We start from the raw sequence: 22,316 nt of genomic DNA on the forward strand, positions 1-22,316 counted from the left end.
CATCAAATCATGACAGCTGGTTCTTTTGTGAAACTGATTAAACCCAACTACAATTATTCCTAAATGCCACATGACCAGTTGAGTTCACAGAAGCTGATACTTGAAACCATAACTCTTAAAACGAGTAGGTCAAGATATTCCACACAATTACAAAGCAAACAAAACTGATTATGAGTAAATGCATATCATCTTTCCTACTACATGGTAAAAAAAAAATCCATCAACTATTTTCCTTTAAAATGTCTTTTTAAATAGTCTTTTTAAAAAACAACAATGGGAGTGTGCAACTCAATGTTATATAAACAAAATTAAGCAGTATATTTACCTAAGTTTTAAGTTTTATAATTTTCAGGTTTGATCAGTAAATGATTTTTTAATGTCAGTAATCAAATCCTTTTTTTTTCCCATAAATTCTTGTTTAAATACTTACTTACTTTTGTCACTTCCTCTGCCCAAATCTAGCCAGCATTAAAAATTAGAGAAAAATCATTGAAGAGCATGGAAAAAAAATTGTGATTAAACATTTTCTTTTCATTGGATAGACAATTTATAAAACTATTTCAGAGGCATCCTTTTCAGGACTATCTTTTCCAATTATTGTAATTTTAGGGGATTAAAACATTCTAACAAATATGCAGTCTATTTTCTAACACATTTTGAAGTGATAAATGTATTCAAATTTTAAAAATTATCTGAATAGCTCAATTATAGAAATTATAGATTAACTGAACAGAAATGAACAAGAATCCAAAATTAATCTTGGACCAATTCTTAAATATTTATAGGTCCAAGTTTTCCTCATCTGCTAGCATGGTAGGCAAAATAACTGTCAAATTACCTTTTGGCTCAAATTATGGATACATAATTTGATCAGATTATCACTGAGATGGGCTACAAATGGATACTTTATACTGATACTACCAGCTTTAGAAGAATAAATCCAAGATGTAACAATAACTTTTTAACAAAGTTGGGGGGGTAATAAATGTTGGAAACAAAGTAATCCATAGTATATTCTGTAACAATTTATTAAAAGCCTCTATAACTAATCAACAATTTGGAAAGGTTTTGTCAACTGGAGGGCTGGACTTAGCTTCTATCTCTGACATTCTATGATTCTACAAATACTAAAGTTTACACACTTATCTATGACAAACATAATCATACTTTCACATTATCTACTAGCTAGGACAATGAAAAATAGACATGTATTCTCTTGCTATTTGCAAAGCATGCTGATTTCTCCTCAGTTGAGGTAGTAGAGACAGGGAAAATCTTCACAAATTGTATATATTTGGTATGTGAAATTATCTTTTCTAATTATATATCATGCCTCAGTATTTTATGCATTTTCCTTGCTTTTGGCAAACTTAATTTTTGAAAAGCTGTCTTGCCAAAAGTAATTATAGTAGAGAGTCTTTGCTATTCCAGCTGGAGTAACACATGCCCAAGCATTGCTATCCAACAATCATGATTGCTCAATTAAGTACTTGTTGACTAACACTGGAACTTTGGGATACTTTCAGATTTTAGTATTTTAAGTTGAAATAATTTTCAATAAACATCTTAAAAAGTCATTTCCTCAGTGTCTCAAAAGACTGAACAAAATTGTAAGACGTTAATCTTAAGGTTGTTTTTTAAAAAATTATTTCTCCCAAGATGGGATCAACATATATACTACAGCAGAAATATGAGCTGTGAAGAAAATAGCATAAAACAAGCTTCTAAACAACTCATTTCTGGCTCCTTTGTAGTAGTAGTAGGAGGAGGAGGAGGAGGAGGAGATGGGAAGCTACTGGTTGAGTGCCTCCTTGTTGAGAGGCAATGATAATACTTCAAATCCTTGGATGAGAGAATGTTCTTATACTATGCAAAACCCAAATCCTGATGGAAAAGATTGGTCTACCTTTTATCAAGGAATACAATTTGACCACTACAGGATAAAGGTGGACTTGTCTTATTAAAACCTTTTCCCAAAAGTTGCGATACAATAATTCAAAGAAAGCAATGCCTTGATTTGTATAAGGAAGGGGGAAAAAAGAAGAAAAAAAAAGTCTCTTTTAGTTTATGTTTATACATTCTGACAATACCAACTGGCCTTTAAGCATACTGCAAAAGAATATCAAAAGAAGTTACTTCAATGAAAATTTCTGAAAATTCATTTTTGTATTAATATATAATTCTGAATATATGCCTTCAGACTTCAAAATAGAAATCAATATTGAATAGCAAGAGAAGACACTTCACTGAAGATGTAGAAAACATGGTAGGCCAACAAACCTTCAGCCATTTTACATGCAGCAAGTTGAGCATGTAAGATAAATTTACCATAATGTTATCTCCTTCAGGTTGAGTCGAATTTAGTTGCTTAAGTGCACAGATAAGAGACAAAGAACATATTATAACAACGAACACAGCGAAAGTCATCTTTTAAACAAACAACACTAACCAAGGTGAACAGATAAAATGGCTACTTTTAAAAACAGAGTAACTACACTGATGGCAAACTGTGCTACTGATATAATTGTTATTTGGGAGGCAAATTTAAAAACCACACCACTGTCTAATAGAGGTCTAATATAAATCACGAAAATGAAGAAGGGTTTTGACTATAGTCATCACAAGATAGGCAAAAAGGCAGCTTTAGTTTTCTATTCAAAGATAATTTTCTGTTATTAAATAATAATTGAAAGTAAAATGTTATCTTTTAATCAGTCTCAGGGAATTCTTAACATTCCTTTAAAGTAATGTGAAATGCATGAGTATTCTTTCATTTTTAATAAATTAAAATTTTATTAAATATATTCATGACAGTCTGTGGGAATGGGTTCAGACATTCTAAATGTTCATTCTATATTTTATTTGTCAACTGTAATGTTCTCTGTTTAGAAATTACAAATTCAGCCTAGTTAAAAAAGGACAATACAGACTATAGGATTACTGCTTTGTAGTGAAATACAAGACATTCATTTCCATATTCATAGCTTGGAAAACCAGAAGCAATAATGAGCAAAGCTCAAATGTATCTCACTAAAGGGGTAAAAAGTTAAATGTTGGAGCTACTTTTCCCAGTAGTTGCTGAAGTACAGCAAGGTAGACTCAGATGTAAGTGGTGAAATTAAAGGTATAATAAAATGCATAATTAATTAGCATTGTCTTATCATGTAATTTTGATCACATTAAAACTTCCAAATTTAGAAATTTGGGAGACTTTAGTATTAAATTACTGTCAGAAGACAAATCTCCCCTTACTCTTTGCAATGAGTTAACCTTTTGGAAATGCCTTAGAAGTTGCCATTTTCAATTTCTGAACATAGGAAGTTGCTGCCACATCAGGGGTCAGGAATGTCAATGTTTCCAATAGGCAGAATCAAATTATCTAAAACTATATCCTAAAAAAGCTTAAAAAAATACTTACATTATGAAGTCCTACAAAAATATGCTATCCCCTTGGAAGAAATATATTTTAATTAAAGCAGCAATATTTGATTCATTTTTGAATGGTACTCCCATAAAAAACAAAGCTTCTGCTAGGCAATTAAGACATGTAATGCATTTGTGGCGCTGTGCCAATTGTTATCACATGATCAGAATAGGCACTTAATAAAAACAAGTGGTCTTTGGTTTCCATACAAAAGCAAAATACCTTCTTTATTTTAAAAGATCTAAAATAAGGTAACAAAAATTCCAGGGTTGCTACTTTGATATGAGACTAGTTACTTGGGCTAGACTCTAAATAAGCCCCATAATTTTATTCAAGGGTATATATGGCTCAGAATCTTAGTATCTTTTATTCTTTCTATACTTGGAAATTAAACAGTAATAAAACAGCTTTCCCCTATGAAGGTTTTTATTTGTACTTTTTGGTTTTTAAGGGGGAAAATCTCAACCAATGAGAATGTATAGTTAAATAACATCTTGTGGACTACCTACATACAGGAATAAGGCTGTAAATACTCACATGCTTATTATAATTTTGAGATAGAAAGATGTAGTCTAGTCCCACCTCTCCATTTTACAGATGTGAAAATTAAGGCACTGACAGGTAGGTGGAAAATCATTACTCCAGTCAGTCAAGGCAGATAAAGAGTGGCATGTATATCAAGGTCATAACCACATCTTAAGAATTTAAAGATAGAGATACTCTTGGAGAATGATATGACAACTTAGTACTTTAGAGTTTAAGATTAGACAAGTTCCAGAATTACTGATATGAAAAGGATCAGAATACAAAGGAGTCTTTGATTCCTTATTCCTAAGTTTTTTGTCAGTTAAATACACAGGGAGTTGAAGAGGCCCTAATGGTGGGTACCCACCAACAAAGAATAGTCAGAAGGAAATGCCACTCTGGCCATTCAGGAGCACCTGGATTCTGATTTTGCTACTTCTGCTTTAGGCAAGTTTCTCTTCTCCTTCCTCTATTTCCTCATTTGTAAAATGAAGAGATTGGATTTGATCTCTGAAATCTCTACTAGCTCTAAATATAGGATCCCAGGAAAGAGGAAAAAGCAAAAAACAAGATGGTTTAAGAGCAACCATGAGTCCCCAAAACCTATATTGGTAGAGGGAGTTTACTTATTGGGGATTTCCCTATATTGGCAAAATTATAAGTCCAGTCCTTATTCCTTCATGTTTGATAAGTTGTGGGAAAATCTGATTCAAAGAAGACCTGAAAGAAGAGTCTGACAAGGAAGAAGAGGAAAATTAAAAGAAAATAAAACTCATATTTAAAACACATTTATAAACAGAGAGATTAATGAGAGCTAAATGTAATGCTAGAGTCTTCTTCCGCTATTAGTATTTTCTCTCATGTAAGCCCTAGGATGGAGAGGAGTTATTTGCCACTCCCCCTGACCCACTCTTATTTTTAAGTAAAAGTCTGAAAGGGCTCAAAGGCTAGGAAGCCAGGTGTCAGGAAACTGCATCCCTCCCCTAAAGCCAATTGGGAATGGGTATCCAGTGAACAGAGGAAACCTGAAAAGGAAAACCACAAAGTCCAAGATCTGAGCTTGTTGGGTTTAGAAGCTGGAAGAAGAGAGGATGGGCTTACTTTGCCCTGTGGCAGGAAAAAGGAAACTGAAAATACCAAGCAATCCTCAGAGAGCACCATGGCAGGACCCTTATCATACTTCTACATCTAAAATTCTATGATCCTTGGACCTTTGTGTGTGAGAAGCTTAATCTTAAGCGAAAAATATAATGTTCACTTTGATGGGGGAAAGTAAAATCAACCTATTCTACCCAGATTGGGTAGCTATTGGCTAAAAATGTTTAAGGCCCTTGTAGAATTGGGTTCAAATACTGGTTCTACTTTCAACTAGCTGACCTGTGGGCAAGGTATTTAATGTCAGTCTCAATTTTCTCATCTTGGAAATGAGATGTTGGATCTAATCATCTCTATTCTAACTATAATTTTTAAAAATCAAATTCAAAAAGGCTGAAATATTAATACATCAGATTTCATCTTGAAAATTTTGTTGACATTTCATCAAATTCATGGTTTATGGTGTAGTCCCATGATTTGAAGACTGAAATTGCAATCAACTTAGGTTGCTAGCAACACTGAATTTTCCTAGTAACAAACTTGTTCTCAAAACAGATTGCTATTCTGAAGATTTATAATTCCAAGACATAGAAATTCAAATCTGTTAAAGCACTTGAAATCAAGATTATGTATTTAAAGGTACATTAAGGAAAAAATCTTTGCTACGACTGTACTGATATTTATATTGCTGAACCTAAGTTTGCACCATGTCACAAGTTGCTAGATTTTGTTGTTAGTGGCTTACCTAGGGTAAGCCTCGAGGAAGCTTGTTCCACACCATTAAAGAACTCACTTTTCAACCTGTACCTATTTTTCCACAAGTAGTCTGTCCCTTTCCTCTAATATTGTTACAACCTTAAGGGAACAAACTTCCACTTTCTGCTTCCTTTGCAGAATTAGCAAGTTCTGAGCCGTCCAATGTTTTTCAAAGGTGCAAAATTTCAACTGTAGAAAATGCCTAAAGCCATGTGAATATGAAAGAAAAATTAAATTTTGTACTAAAGTAACAGAAGAACTAAATTCCTAAGAATTTTTGTAGCAGATATAAATTAGTATTAATGAAATTACCACAAAACAAGATTAGTTCTAAAGAAACCAAAAAAAATTTTTTCTTTCAGAATAGCCATACATTGCTTATTAGAGCTTAAGTAAATAAGTGACTGGAAGGATTTGTCTCAAAGTAAAACGAGGAGTCAATACAGTGTCCCAATTTCCATTCCTTCTTATTAACCAATCCTAAAGCTCTGGGACACCTTCAAAAGGTTTCAAATTGCTCACTAGGATGATTCAAACCCATAAAACTATTTAAATCCACTATCTCAATTCAACTTGCAAATATAATGCTCAGCAAGCCCTAGAACTAACCCTAGAAATCATAGCATTTGGAATGTAAAAACTGGCTTTCAGTAACTCTTTAATTTGTATGTTATCTTGGAAACCAATAAATGTATAAAATGCATAAAATTATTGTTTCAAAGGCAGTTAGGTGGTACAGTAGATAGAATATGGGCTAAGACAAGTGTGCATAATAGAATGATTACTGAAAAATTACATAAAAGTAGATTTTTCTAAATGAAATCATTTTTATCACTGTCCCATATTATAATTTAAGAGATACTTTTTTGTGATGAAATTATGGATCCTGGACAATTAAAAATAGCATTTAAGCAGAATAAATCTTTTCTAAGTATATATTTATGGGAAAATAAATTTTAATAAAAATGAATTTGATTTTGCATTGGTTTATATTACTTAAAAAGATATGGAAAGGCAATCACAACAGCTCTTGGGTGCTTATCTCTGATGGTGTGGGCATTCCAGGGTTCCCTCAGGACTTAGCTGGCTTATCTTGGGTACATCATAACTGAGGAAATGAATGCCAGTCTGGGGAAAGCAGAAGGCTTGGGTTTGATGTCCTGGCATCAGTTTACTAGGGCAACCCCAGACAAGTCACTGAGCTTTTCTAAGTTTCTGTTTCCTTGTATTAAATGGCAATAATCTTCCTTACAGAATCAATGAGATTATGTATATAACACTTTATGGTTGCAAAGTATAATATAAATGTGAGTTATTGAATATTTTTTATCTGGACAAGTAAGGAAACCACCACTATATGAAAGTTTTCAGCAAATTAGATTTTTGCCTTGAAATTGGATTCTTATCTTTCCACTCCATAATTATCTGGATATATTTAGCCTGTCTGTAAAGTGATCTCTGTTTATATAAATATGAAATGTCTTTGGCTCTAAGTATTTTCTATATAATTTGTAAAGCAAAATTACCATTCATTGTGGAATGCACTGGAAGTATACATACTCCTGAATTTCTGACTATATGTCGAATTCTTTTAAAGCATAATTCTACAGAAAATCTAGAAAGATAAAGTTGTAGAAAAGTCTATGCTTAAAAAACTTTTTGGCAAATGACCTCAGAAATGCTGTTAGATTTCATCTTTATCTCAGTAGTTCCTCCTAACATAGAGCTTCCAAAGGAAGAGAAAACATGAAAACATATACAAGAAACTTCTTTGGCTCATCCTAAAGTGTATTCTTATGAGATCTCACTAGAAGATAAAAAATACAATAGTTTGAAATCTTGGTCTACAAGCTCTGTAAGTCAGTCTCAGTATTTCTAATGATGTAGTAGCAAAATGTTTCTTAGTTGAAAAGTAATGTTCAATTAGTATGTTGAAATGCAGATTCTTTTAGATGCTGGATTTTATCTATATTAGTATATCATTTAATTTTATTCCCTTCATTTTTTCAACTATAAAAAAGATGTAAAAAGCTAACAATCTCCCTGAAATAGTACTTTTGTTCTTTTGAAAACAGTAATGTACTGAAAACAGTACAGTCTAGAATTACTAAATCAACAAACACTCAAAATAACTTAACCTGAATGAAATTTAAAAAAAAAAATAGGTAACATAACATAACTTATACTTTTAATGGAATGTTTTCCTTCAAAATGGGGTCACTTTGGAATAAATGTTATAATGGTTTCCTAACAATACTGTCATTGCTCCAAATACTTTAGGGATTCCTTGTTTGGCACTCAAGTTCAATGTGGGTCAACATTGTGATATGGCAAATAAAAAGCTAAGGAAATGTTAGGTTATATAAAGAATAGCATCAGGGTCACAGGCCTTTGTTGGTGATAGCCCAACTCTTTTCTGCTCTGGTCACACACCTGGAATACTGGAGTGTTCACTGTGGGGAACTCACACGGATAAACTAGAGAGTGTCCAGAACAGAATAAGATTGTAAAGAGACTCAGGAATGTGTCATATAAGAATGGTAAAGCCTGTATGTAGAAGAGAAAACCCAAAAGGGACATGAAAACGGTCTTGAAATATTTGAAGGGCTGGTATATAAAAAGGATTAAAATTTCATCTTAGTCTCAGTGTGTGGGATGCAAGCAGCTGACAGACAAAATTTCAGCTTAATGTAAAAAAAAAGCTTAACAACCATTAACTACCTAAAGTAGACTAGCATGCCTCAGGTGCTAGTAGGTTCTCTCTTCCCCGAGGTCTCTGGATATGGTCAAGAATCCTTGATTTAATGAACTGCCTTTAGAATGAGCTAATGAACCATGCGAGGAAAAAAAATCAAATACTTTACAATCATACTTAAATGGAGTCTCAGAAGACCCTGGCATGAATCCTGTCTCTTGCCCTTTCTACATGTGTGATCCTAGGCAGGTCATTCATTAACATTTATGTGTTTCGGTTTCTTCTTCTATAAAAGAGTATGATGAATATGATGCCCATGGTATCTCATAAGATTGTAGCAAGAACTAAATGAGATGGATGAGAAGATTAAATGTATGTAGAGACCTTTGCCAACTTTTAAGCATTATTTAAATGTCAGTTATTATTATGCTTCTTTTATATTCTCCATCGTATTAAATCTGTGTACACTTGTCTCATCCTTCCTACTAAGTGGTAAACTTTTATAAAAGCAAGGGCCATATCCTAGTTATTCATATTCTCACTGCCTCTAATAGGGACATTATATTAAACTGAATGTGATGACAGTTCTAAAAGCAATACCAATAATCATTTCCAGAAAGAGCAGCGTAACTGGAATATATAGTCTCATTACTTTGGAGAAAACAATAACTTGGCATGTAAAATAAGGGTGAGTTTGATTTCTTTCTTTTTTACAAAAACCTCTTACCTTCCATCTTAGAATCAACACTGTGTATTGGTTCCAAGGCAGAAGACCACTAAGGGCTAGACAATGGGGGTTAAGTGACTTGCCTAGTCACACAGCTAGGAAGTATCTGAGGCCATATTTGAACTCAAGACCTCCTGTTTCTAGGCCTGGCTCTTAATCTACTGAACTACCTAGCTGCCTCCAAGTCTGATTTTAAAATCAAACAAAATAATTTTCTTATGGTTAAACTCAGATGATATGCCAATAACAATTCTGAGTCTTTAAAAATATTTTTTTAGATTAATAATGACTCTAAATACTACTTACTAATGCTCTCGTTTCTGCGATTTTTGCCTTTTTCAGTCTAGTCTTTGCTGCATCCAAATCAAGTCTCTTATTTTGCAGTAGTTTCCTTTCTTTCTGTAAAAATAAAAAAAGAGGTCTTTAATGAGGTGAGAATTCAGAAAAAGCAGAAGATACATTTTAATTAGTCACCTAGGTGGATATGTGACCCTGGTCAAATCCCCTAACTTCTCTAAGCCTCAATTTCCTCATCTACAAAATGGGGATCTAGTAATAAAACAGAATATCATTATGAAATCCCAGCTTGTTCATGGAAATAGATAAAAAATGGAACTCTTATCTTTATAGAAGTTGAGCTCTATGGATGAGGAATATCATATATTCAAGGATGATATGCTGGTTTGATTTGATGAGCTCTTTGAAAGCTAAAGATATTAATAACATAAAAATTTTTTTAAACCCTTACCTTCCATCTTAAGATCAATACTGTGTATTGGTTCTAAGGCAGAAGAGTAGTAAGGGCTAGGGAATGGAGGTTAAGTGACTTACTCAGGGTCACACAGCTAGAAAGTGTCTGAGGCCAGATTTGAACCTAGGACCTCCTGTCTCTACATCTGGCTCTCAATCCACTGAGCCACCTAGCTGTCCCATTAATAACATTTTAAAAAAGAAAACATTATTTAATTCTTTTGACTGAGATTAAAAAGCTATGGGAAAATTAAATGCTATTGACATTTAATTATCACACCAACAAACATTTTCCAAAAACAATGGATTTCTAAAACATTTTGGAATGATGGACCTGCAAATTAGCTAAAAGGGTCATAATACTTGAAATCAAGATAAGAGCTTTTCCCTGCTTGTGTTCCAGGGCATATACAAGAGGCTTTAGCCTAGAGGACATAATAAGATACATCTAGTGGGAGGAGAACAGGAAAGAGAACATGTCAAAACAATTGGGAGGAATTTACTTCTTCCTATACCACAGGATTCTGCCACATTTCTAAGGAAATAGGAGGAAATGCATAATTTCTAGATGTCTCCATGCCCACTGATTAGATTCCCTACAAGGCAAATAGGGGAGTATTGAGGACTTGTACCAACCTCAAGAATCTGACATATTGGGTCATAATTCCAATCACAGTGTGTTTTTTAACACTGTTCTACATTTTTACATGCTACTGAAATGGCAGCTCAGAGCCTTTCCCTTTCCTTGAATTTCTCGGAATCCTACTACAGATCTGTGCACTGACAGAGAGACAAGGAGTTGCTTTATACTAATACTACAGTTTTGCCCACTAAGTAAGACTCACATTAGTTCTTTACTTTGGTCCAGCTTTCAAATCCCATTTCAAAGCTATGCTGAATAGGAAGCATAACTGGAGAGCTTTTTTAAAAATTTCTGTTCATGCTACATCCATATATATGATTTTGAAATCAGTCATTTAGATGAATATAGTTAGATGCCAACTCTTATTATAGTGTGGCTACATAATATAAGTATACTATTTTACAAAAAAAAAAAGAAAGTCTTCCAACTCACAGTAATTGTTTTATAATCTCCTTCTATAAAGTTTCTTAAAGGAGTAAGAAAGTTTATTGCAGCTGTTTGAACCAGTTCTCTGTCTGCTGTTCCAATTCGTTTTTGTGTTTCTCCACATTTGATGAGGGCATTACCTATAAAAGAAATTTCTATTTATAATCTTCTGGTAACATTCATGATAATTAAGTTCTGATCATGAAAAGACAGCAGCAACTTGGCTAAACAAAATCCAAATTGTTTTTACAAAACTAATAGTTGAAACTATTTAATCTCAAAAATCTTTGGTCCTGGAGCTAGTTAGAGCACTTGGATTCAAATTCCACTTCTGAAGCTTACTTCTCTGTGTAAACTTGGGCAAACCACAGGGCTTTAGTTTCCTCATCTATATAAGATGAGGGAGTTTGTATAGATAGACATGCTATGGATGAGTGTGTATTCATCCTAAGGGAAGTCCTTGAAATCACACCAGCTGACATTTCTAGCACTTCAAGGTTTACAAAACCCTTTCCATACATTCCCTTGTTTGATCCTCACCAGAACCTTAGGAGATAGATGATGGGGAAACTGAGGCAGACAAGAGACTAAGTGACTTGCCCAGATCCACAGAGCCAGGTGAAGGCAGGTCCAGTACCTTGTGCCCTCCTCTGCCCCTCCTACAAATCTTTATCAGTTTTTAATAGGGAAGTGACACAGATCTGTGCAGAAGACTGTTTTGACTATGTTATAAAGAAAGAAGGGACAGTGGAGGCAAAGATGTCAGCTCAGAGAAGATCATAGCAGCTCAGGAGAGAGGCTGGGAAAATGTGAAACTGAGGGGCCAGAGATAGGACACTGCAGAAGTAGAAATGACAGCAAATAGGACTACTGGTATAGGATGCATGAATATACTTCATATTCAAGAAACAGTAAATAAGCAGCAATGAGGAGCACAATAGAGAAAGAAAATATATATATGTGTGTGTGTATATATTTATATATACACATACTCATGTGAGGAAATTCAGTTCATGAAAGGAAAATGTTTATAAGACAAAGCAGAGAGAAACAAACAGAATGGTGAATGTTAGTAGGTGGTCAATGGCTTTTGAAAAATGGTGGAGAACAGGAAAGATGCCTTAAGACTGGACAGGTGAATACCATAATTTTCAAAACAGGGAGAGGGTGGAATCTCCTAACTATAGGCCAATGAGGTTAATTTTTATTCCTGGAAAAAGTTCTTGGATATAACAATTAAAACATTTTTTTAAAAAATATTTTTCCATGGTTACAGGATTCATATTCTCTCTTTCCCCTATTATATCCCTCTTCATGAAGCTGACAAGCAATTCAACTATAAGAGATATCTTATGAACATTCAGTCACCAAATCAAAAAATATTCATTAACCATCTCTAACCTACCCAGACACTGTGCTAAGAGCTCTCAGTCTACTAAGGAACTGGAGTTTACTGAAGTAAACAACTCCATATAAACAAATTATAGACAGACAAGTTAGAGACAATCGACAAAAAGAAGACTGACGAGGCCTGGGAAAGACTTCTTTCAGAAACGGGATTTTATATGAAACTTGAAGGAAGCTAGGAAGTCAGAAGGCTAAGTAATAAGAGAGAGAGAGTTCCAGGTCTATGGGACAGCTAGTGAAAATACCGAGAACTGGGAAATAGAGGCAAAAATGTCAATCAGTGTCCCTGGATTGTAGAATTGTTAGGGAATAAGGTGTAAACCAAATGGTAGGGTCTTGGGCTATGAAAGGCTGAGAATGTCAAATCTGATCCTGGAGATGACAGGGAATCACTGAGGCTAAGAGAAGGATGACCCTGTCAGACCTGTACTTCCAAAAGAACAATTTGATAACTGATTCAGTCACTGAAGGATAGGAGTGGGGAGATTCATGAATCAAGGAGACCCAGTAGCAGGTTATTCCAGCAGACTAGATATGAGGTGATGGACTGCTTATCAAATCTGCAAATGGCATGAATGTCTGGACAGGACAGCTTACAAGCTGGATATGTCAGAATTCATCAATTTTTTTTTTTAAGATGGAGAGAAGTCCTACACTCAGATTCAAAAACACCAACTATATAAGAACAGGATGATGGACATATGGCTAGAGAATCACTAGAGGCTTTAGAAGACTAAAGTCCAAATTTTAATTAATGTGATACTGCAGTTCCCTTTCTTAAGCAGCATAAATTGAGACATCACATTCACAACTAGGGAAGCACCTATATTGCTTTCTACTTTGTTCAGACCAGATCTGGGCATTATGGTACTATTCATACTCTAGCAAAGTGGAATATGGCCAAAACAAGGTAGTAAGTGGATTGGAGATTATGTTTTCTGATACAAATCTGAAGGAACTAGGAATGTTTAGTTTGGAGAAGCATGTGACAACAATCTTCAAGTGTTTGAATGGCTATTGTACAAGATGGGGACTGACCGTATTCTGTTTAGCTCCAGAGGCAGGAAGGGTAGGAGTTGTAGAGGCAGAGATGGTAGCCAGAGAAGGCAAATCTTCTGGCAATTAGGGCTGTCCAAAAGTGGGTTGATCTGCCTCGGAAGGCACTGAGCATCTGTGGTCTCTGGACTCTAGGCAGAGGCTGAAGGACTATTAGTGGATTGATGGAGAGGATGCTCCTGTTTAGGTCTCTTATAGCTCAGGTTCTCTGACAGGCTTGACAGTGGTGGTGAGGGTCAGGACAGAGTCAAAGCAATGATCGGGGTTTCAAGTCTGATTGATTAGGAGAATAGTGTGGTACAGACAATATAAAAAGGAATCTTAGACAAAGGAAGAGTAGCTTTTTGTGGGGTGAGGAATAAGGCAATAAATAAGCTTTGTTTTTGAAATATTGAGTTTGTGGTGTTAGCTGGACATGAAGATGAAGATATCTAGTAAGCAGTTGGAAATTAAGCACTAAAAACTCATGGGAGATGCCAGGTCCAGAGCTATACATATAGGAGTTATCTAAATAGAAATGGCAGCTGAAGCAGACAGAATATAGTGTGAAGAGAGCTAAGTACACTCAAAACATGGGTAGTAAAAGAAAAAAAAAAAGAACCTAAGAAGGAAAATTAGTATCATAAGCCAAAGAAATAGAAAGTAGTTAGAAGAGTCAAGGAAAATGAAGATGGACAAAATGACATTGAACAAATATCCAAATCAATAAGAACTCTACTAAGAGATGAAGCAGGGAGAGCATGAGATGGTAGAAAGACCATCAAGGCATAGAAGAAAGAAGGCCAGCACTGTAGGATAAATTCTGACACTAACTAGCAAGATCTTGGGCAAATCAGTTCAGCTCCCAGGGGCAGAGTCTTCTTATCTATAAAATAATGGGGCTGATCATTTTCAAGGTGTTTTTCAAATGAATAAAACTACCAACTTTATTTTTGTTTTTTTAAATTAAGTTTAATTAATTAAGACTATTTTTCCATGATTCCATGATTTATGTTTTTTCCCTCCCCTCCTCCCACCTCCCTCCAAAGCTACCAACTTTAAAAACAAAACATTACTAGAAATTTGTGATTAAAAAGAGATAGGGAGAGGCAGCTTAGATGACTCAGTGTATAAAGCCAGGGCTACAGATAGTAGGTCCTGGGTTCAAATGTGGGTTCAGACACTTTCTAGCTGTTTGACCCTGTTTAAGTCACTTAACCTCAATTGCCTAGCCCTTATTCCTCTTCTTCCTTGGAACCAATACTTAGTATTGATTCTAAGATGGAAGGTAATATTTTTAAAAAATAAAGAGGTAGGGATAAGGATTTATTAGAAATCTCACTATAAAACAGATTTAGATATTAGAAAAACCTTTAAAAAACTGTGAAGTAATCATTTGAATTCTTTACTTCAAAAAAAGCACAAATCAGAGATTTCTTTACCTTCCTAAGAACTAAAAGCCCCAAAGTTTATGTATTTCAGAGATTTTAAGCATCCTCAGAATTCCGAAAGATTTATAATTTGAGGATAACAAATGAAGCCTATGGAATTATAAATGTAAAATTAAGTAAAGTACTTTTAAAAAGCTCTGAGTTTATGTTTAAATAATACGAAGGACCAGGTGGGCTGATTTACCATTTATACTGTTATTAAGTACAACAAAAAGTAACTGAGCCTTTACATTAAACTGAAAATCTTTTAGTTTTCATATACTTGAAATAAAAGATTCAGCTTTTTTCACTTGAGTCCCAATTACTACAAAAACTATCTAACACATTAAAATATCTGGAGTCTGCATCTGTTCATAAAATGCACACAGTAGAAAAATTTTACTTATACTCTATAATCAAAGGAAAATTTGTGCTGAAAAATGAATGGCACACAATCTGATGCTACTAAGGGGTAAAAAACATATCTTCTAACCAAAGAGTTTAATCAAAGTTTTTTAAAGGCTAATCTTTGAGAACTGCACAAATACTGCTAATTTTTATTAACTTGTCTGTCACTTTAACAACTTAATACCTCAAATTTGAAGCAAAGTGACTTCTAAGAAGATATCCCTAATGAAGATCTAATCCTACTACAAAGTATTTCTTACCAAATTTTCTTGGCTTGCACTTACCATAAGCAGTTCCTGGGCCAAAATCATTCCCTGCATCAATCATGTATTGCCCCAAGAGTTCTTGGTTGTTTATACGAGTTGGAGCTTTTCTATCCAATTTCTCATAAACAAATTCTTCTATTCTAGCATCTGAGAAAAAGTTAAGGTTATAAATTAATTTAGAATACTATTTTTATTTCAACAAACTATTTTTAAAAGTATTTGATTTGGAACAATACCATCCCCTCAAACAAGTATGAAGCTACCACTACATATGAAAACACAGATCTATTGACTGTGAAAAATAGCAAAATATTTTATTTAACCATCAAAATATTAATAGACAATATTCTCCTAGTTAGTTAATTTACATGTTGTTTTTTTAAATGAAGAATGAAACTTATTAAAAAACAACTGGGCATTAAAATTATTTTAAAAGATAAAACTTTTCTTAGGGTTACATGAGAGTCCTATGTTATTTTTAAGTTCCTACAAAGTGTGGTAACAACAGTTACTTTCAAGTAAAATTTAATTATTTTATTTAGGTTTTTCTGTTTGCCTTTGAATAGAAACATAACTTTACAACTATGTATCCCAGACTTAGAAAACATAAATATAAACTATTTCTAAGTTTAGAAGAGACATCTATAGGAAATGAGAATGACAAACAGGTCTCTCCTACTTTAAGCTAAGCGTCTTCTAGGCTAAAAGTCTTTTAGATTTTAATGACCAAATATAGACATGGGAGGTTATAAATGGGCCAGTTTAGACTATGAAGTGGTCTGAAACTAGTAATATACTGTCAATATAGTATAAATCTGCCTATAAGTTGAAGTTAGCTTAGATGAAAACAACTTCATATTTCATACCTGCCTGCAAAAACTGACTTCTAGTATGCTAATACTAGAGTAATAATTTTTAAGGTAGATTTTACTGCACAGTAGAAAATATTTCAGAGACATTTGTGATTTGGAACAATTGGAAGAGTTTTTACCTTTCAAATATTAACTTTAGCATTAATATACACTTTAAATTAAATTTGGTTAATAGGCTACTGTGGAATATTAATAAAAATTTACTTTTAAGCAGCAAGTTGATTGTTTACTTGGTTTTAAGTACAAATAAATGACTATAGGATTTGCTAACTGTGAATTGTAAGAAATTTTGCTTTCATAAGGAAAGGCATTGAAATTAATATGCCTATTTTTTCCTTTCTTCCTTTCAAATTATGGGTTAAAATCCACTTAATATTCAGGCCTTAAATGAAATCTAAGTGATGGATGAACTGCATAAGCATGAAAGACTAAACATTTCTCCAGAGAAACTCTTTCTCATTAAAAGAAATGTCTGTTAAAAAACACTACACAAGAAAGAAAAGTCTCAACCCATAACTCTTGAACTTGACATTTCTTTAGTAGTAATACATTCAAAGTCTAAAATTCTAAAATCTAAAAAGAATAATCTAAAAATAATTTTATGACATTTTACAGATCTATTAAACATAAAGAATAGGCAGGAAAAAAAACTTACATGGCTGATTCCTATGGACCATCCAGTCACTTGCCTTCTCACTACCCCAAATGATACAATAGATTGAGTATCTGACTGAGTGTTAAAAAGTCCTGAGTGTTAGTTCAGGTTCCACTGCTAATAAGTTGAGCAACAACAGGCAGAGAGATCTCTCTTGAGTCACAATTTTTAAATTTGTAAAAGAGAGATAAAATTTCCAGCTCTAAAATTCTATTCTGAAAAATCTGAAGTGACAAAAAAATAAACTATTTAATCTAATGTATTGTACTTTTATATGGAATGGTTCAAAAACACTATTGTCTGCAGGCAAACAGAAGGATTTGTTTTTATCATTGGGGACCTTCCAATCATATATTTCTTAAAATTTATTGAGATCACAGTTTGAGAAGTAATGGAGCTTGGTCTTTTTATATTTCAGGTATTAAGCATAACTTGTATTTTATACTAATTGTTACTCAGTTAAGATTCCAGAAAGCCTTTGAATACAAGTCATTATATACAAAGTTTTTCTACCTGTAGAACACTCCATTTTCAATAAAAAACAAACAAACAACAAAAGACAAAAATAAATCCCAACCATTAAAAGATTAAGGCCAAAAAAATTAGGAAAAAACATGTAGCACAAATAGCACTTTAAAATTGCCAAATAAGACTAAATAGAAAAAAAGGTTCCTTACTAGGATTTGGCTGCAATAGCACCTCTGTTTGCCTCATCATTTTTTCTGTCCATTGTTTGGTGCATTCAGCTTTGCTAAGAAGGTTCTCTAAGTGAGCATCCAATTCCGTCTTCTCTGCCTGACCAAGCTTTTCTTCTGTGAACTGTTTTTAACAGAGAAAAGAATGAAGTAGTTATTCCTCAAACTGAATTGAAAAAAAATGAGTAATTTTATAATCAATAATAAATACAGGCAAGCCCCAACTCAGGAAGAAGATGTATTCCAAATGACTAATCACCTGTAAGGTGTCTGAAAAAGAATAATCTGTAATGGTGAGACATCCTGACAACATAGCAGGCTGACATGATCACTGAAGGGGAGAGAGCAGAGGAAAGTCAACAGCAATGGTATCATAAGTATGGAAAGAATAATGAAGGTGGAGGGCAAAGGCCCTAAATGGCCCTCAACAGGTCATATAAGTATTCAATAGCACTTGGATAAGTCTTCTTGACATACTACTCTAACTACTTTCTACTGCTTCCCTCAACAGAAATCCACAACTTACATCTCCTCAGTTAATTTGTAAACATATTCAAAAACTATTTAGGCCATAAACATTAAGCTACACTTTGTACAGTGTCCAAAAAGTATAAAGACTAAGTCACTTCAGATACCCTGGATGTAGGTGGTATGCTGGAAAGCAGCATCCAGGAAAGCCCTACTGTACTGGGAAGCTAAATGTTATTTATTGATCCAGAACAACAAAAAATACATATCCCTGGAGCTTCACGACCACACGAGTAGGTTGTAAACCTACTGTCATGCCCAGTGCACAAAGAGGAAAAGTTTAACCACAATCACAAACCCACAAGCATATTTCATCAGGGGTGTGAGTGCATTCAGAAATTTTATTTGATTTTTTTATGACGAACATTTATTCAATGATCACAAAATGACATTTTTATCTAAACAAAGAAACCAAAACTTAATTAAATATTTTAAAAATAACTAAGCTTTAATTATATCATTTTTTGAGACAGCTGGGTATACCTGGGCACACTTATGGGTATGATTTATACCTTGTATATCTAATGGCAGAGCTTCAAATCTTCTAACTTATTTGGTATATTTTCTTTTATACCACATTTGGGACACTATCTAGCTGGGTGACCCAGGGCAAGTACTTTTCCTCTGTCTGCCTCAGTTTCCTCAGTTATAAAATGGCTGTGATAAGGACAGTGTTTGGCTAAATGCTCTCTAAATGTTAGCTTTTATTATTTTAGTGCCTTTCCTCATTTAATTTCTTATTTATCCTGTATGTAGCTTGTTTATATATGTATTTACTTGTTATCTCCTCCATTAGATGTGAAGCTCCTTGAGGACAGGGACTGTCTTTGGCTTTTTTTTTTTTTTTTGTATTCTCAGAGCTTAACCCAGGTTTAGCTGTCTTCTACCTGGAATATAATTACACCATACATCATCCTCTTCCTCCTATTTCCACCATCTTTGTCTGCTAAAATTATAGTCATCTTTTAAGAAACAGCTTCAATATGCTCTATCCACAAAACCAATCTAATACCACATTGTCAACTGTCTGTTAGAAATACCAGTGGTACCCCACCCAAATGGGCTTACTTTAACCCTTAGATATTCTCTTCCTCTAAACTGCCTTATTTATGCTGAGGGCCTAATTATTTAAATCACCCTGTCCTGAAATCTCAGAGTGATCTTAGACTCCTCCTTTCTCTCATTAATTGCCAAGTTTCATCAGTTCTGTCCCGATAAATACCACCAGTATCTATTCACTCCATGGTTCTCCTTGCTATTGCTTAGGCCATTCAGGCTTAAACTTATGCAGTAAAGTTCTCCTGTGGTTTACCTGCCCTGAGCTTTCCCTTCTGCAACCTATTCTTCATGTAGCTACCAAAACAGTGTACCTTAGGTATAAGAAGTGACAGTGAGATTCACTCCAAGGGTAACAGAAAAAGACATGGTGGGCATAACCAGGTTTCAACACATCACAAAGAGTTATGAGTTAGCAGAGGAGAAAGGAGGTCTAAGTTAGATATCATTGGAAAATATCAGTTGGTTACATGGTGGAATGAAGGATAAGCAGTAGTCTCTCCATGCTTTTCCGGAAGCCTCATTATGTGTCAAGAGAATTTGAGGAAGGCTGGATGAATGACCAATGCTAAGTTTTTGGAAGGTGGACAAAGATGAGTGCCATAGTGTTGGCAGGAATGGACAAGGTATAATGTACATTACTAAAGGCTGGTTGCTGTCCTTTGGTCTCAGAGAACTAAATTGACATCACTAGTGATTTCTTTTGACTCATGCATAGATTGGATTTGAGAGCCAGAGTTGCAGAAAGCCTCACTCTCTCTTCCAAAGTCATCAAAATCCAGTGGTAAGACAAAAGTCAAGACTATTGGTGATGGCTTGGGATGCAGTAATTGACCTTGGCTTCTTCAATGTCTTATCAAGCTCTAAAACTCTCCACAGTACCTGCTTCTGCCACCTTTGTGGTTGTTGGAACAAATTATTTTCATCTGTCCATTCTGCTGGGGGAAGTCTTCATATGTTTGGGTGGATTACTGCCCTAACTCACCAATGGGCTTGAGGCCTGACAGTTACCCTCAACCTAGCTGGTATGGCCACTGTTCATACCACAGCTTCTTGGATCTACCGGTGAGACCTGGGAGGCAAATGGATTCCAAAGGAGGAAGGCAGCCCTGAAAAAGGTTTGGCACGCTCTAATAAAGGAAGTACTACATACCAAAGGTACTTCCCTGAACCCCGGTACATGACTGAAACATTTGAACAACTGGAGGAAATATCCACATAAATAAGAGATCCAATGGAGTACTAGACTAGAGCATGCAGGTCTGATCATATAGTCCCCTCTTCAAACCCTTCAGTGGAATGGAATAGAAAGGAAAAGCATTATTAAGCACTTACTAGTACAAACACTTGGGATACAAATAAAAAAATGAGATTCTAAAGAGCTTACCTTCCAGTTGAGAGACCACACTCAGTGACTTGAGACTAAAATACAAATTTAGCCCTGTATTTCAAAGGCCTTCTACAATATCTTCAATCTACGTCTCTTTGTATCTCTTCTGTTTTTTTCCTATCTGGTCAAAATGAACATTGGTTGTTCTACAGACTAGTTTTTTAAAAATTAAATTGGTAGGAAAATAGGTTTTGGCAAATAAATTATTAGAGTCATGATTAACATTGTTTTCCTGGTTCTGCATCAGTTTCCACAAGGTTTCTCACTTGTCTCTAAATTCCATTATAGTCATATATCAATTTATTCAATCACTGGGAAGTGGTGTGGTTCAACACAAAGAGGGTTAGATTTGGAAGCAGTATTCTGGTCTGCAATATTGTTCCGAAGCCCTTGGTATCTGAGGTACCCTTATTTATAAAATGAGAAAGGTAGATTAGATAACCTCTCTAAACCTGTGGTTCTATCATCCATTCTCAATTTAAGGGCACTTGCTTTTCCCCCTTACCATAAAAGTGCTATGAATATTTTACTAGATATGGGACTACTTCAAGTCTTTTTCATTTTTATATGTAAAAATAATTTTAGCAGTAAACATCTTGAAAAAGAAACTCATCATTGCTATGATGTCTGCAATCTCTTCTACAGGCTGGAATATGTTTAGGGAAAGAAAGTACCTGTTAGGTCAAAAGATACGTGATTGATTTAAATGGTTATGTTCATGAAGGGCTAGCAGTTTAACCCAGCAATCTTATTTTCTTATACTGAGTCAGAAACTGAACTAAATGACCTCTGAGGTCTCTTTCTAGTTCTGAATCTATGATTTTAAATGGATATTTTAAATAAATTGAAGCCGATTTTAAATGCCCTAGAGGAGGCCACTACTTAAAAGGACTACTTAAAAGGACTCCACAGTGACCCCTTCTGTAAAGTAGTTAATCACTTCCCCTCCTAAACTCTGCCAATTTTTCTTTTGTACTAAAATGAATTCATACAATGTCTGTCTAGCATTCTTTTTTTTTCAATCTAGAATAATACTAAATTAAGTCAAGGTCATAAAAACCCAATCCAATGTTCTCTAAATGGCCAAACTCTGACAAAAACAAAACAAGAAATTGTTCACTTGACAACTGTTTTAGGCCATAGAAAACAAGAGAGTTTTCTACTAGTTGGTTAATTTTTTTTTCCAAACCATTAAAACTCCTTTTAATGATTGCAGAAAATACAAGATCTCACTATTTGGCTATGAAAAAGTATTTGATTTGGGAAAGCAAAATAGTTTTATAGCTCTTTCAACTAGATATCTTCTACATATATTTTAAAATCATAAAGGATTCCTTAACAGATACAAAGATAAAACATGCATGATTCTTTGATAATTGATATCATATGGGGCAAAAAATAAGGGAGATATTTGCCGAAGGGGCTTATCACTATCAAGGAGATAATCCAATGCAGAACTCATAAGAAAGAGGTATTCCTTAAAGAAAGTAAAGTCCTTACAAATAATGTTTTACTGACTGCCAGCCCTGAAAC

The 22,316-nt window shown here is 34.3% G+C and overlaps 1 protein-coding gene across 3 annotated transcripts in view; it reads right to left on the reverse strand.

Moving 5' to 3' along the window:
• The window catches only part of SH3GLB1 (SH3 domain containing GRB2 like, endophilin B1), a 43,001-nt gene that overhangs the window by 12,747 nt on the left and 7,938 nt on the right, over positions 1 to 22,316 (reverse strand). The window contains exons 2-7 of one of the 3 annotated variants that reach the window (XM_007480567.2): positions 17,792 to 17,933; positions 15,606 to 15,734; positions 11,048 to 11,181; positions 9,529 to 9,621; positions 2,281 to 2,367; positions 435 to 458 (exon numbers count right to left, since the gene is read on the reverse strand). In XM_007480567.2, coding sequence (XP_007480629.1) covers positions 435 to 458; positions 2,281 to 2,367; positions 9,529 to 9,621; positions 11,048 to 11,181; positions 15,606 to 15,734; positions 17,792 to 17,933 — 609 coding nt within the window. The remainder of the gene's footprint in view (positions 1 to 434; positions 459 to 2,280; positions 2,368 to 9,528; positions 9,622 to 11,047; positions 11,182 to 15,605; positions 15,735 to 17,791; positions 17,934 to 22,316) is intronic. The other 2 variants (XM_003340103.3, XM_001362073.4) reach the window with 2 other exon arrangements.

Source organism: Monodelphis domestica, chromosome 2, assembly GCF_027887165.1.
Source record: "Monodelphis domestica isolate mMonDom1 chromosome 2, mMonDom1.pri, whole genome shotgun sequence".
NCBI classification, from domain to species: Eukaryota; Metazoa; Chordata; class Mammalia; order Didelphimorphia; family Didelphidae; genus Monodelphis; species Monodelphis domestica.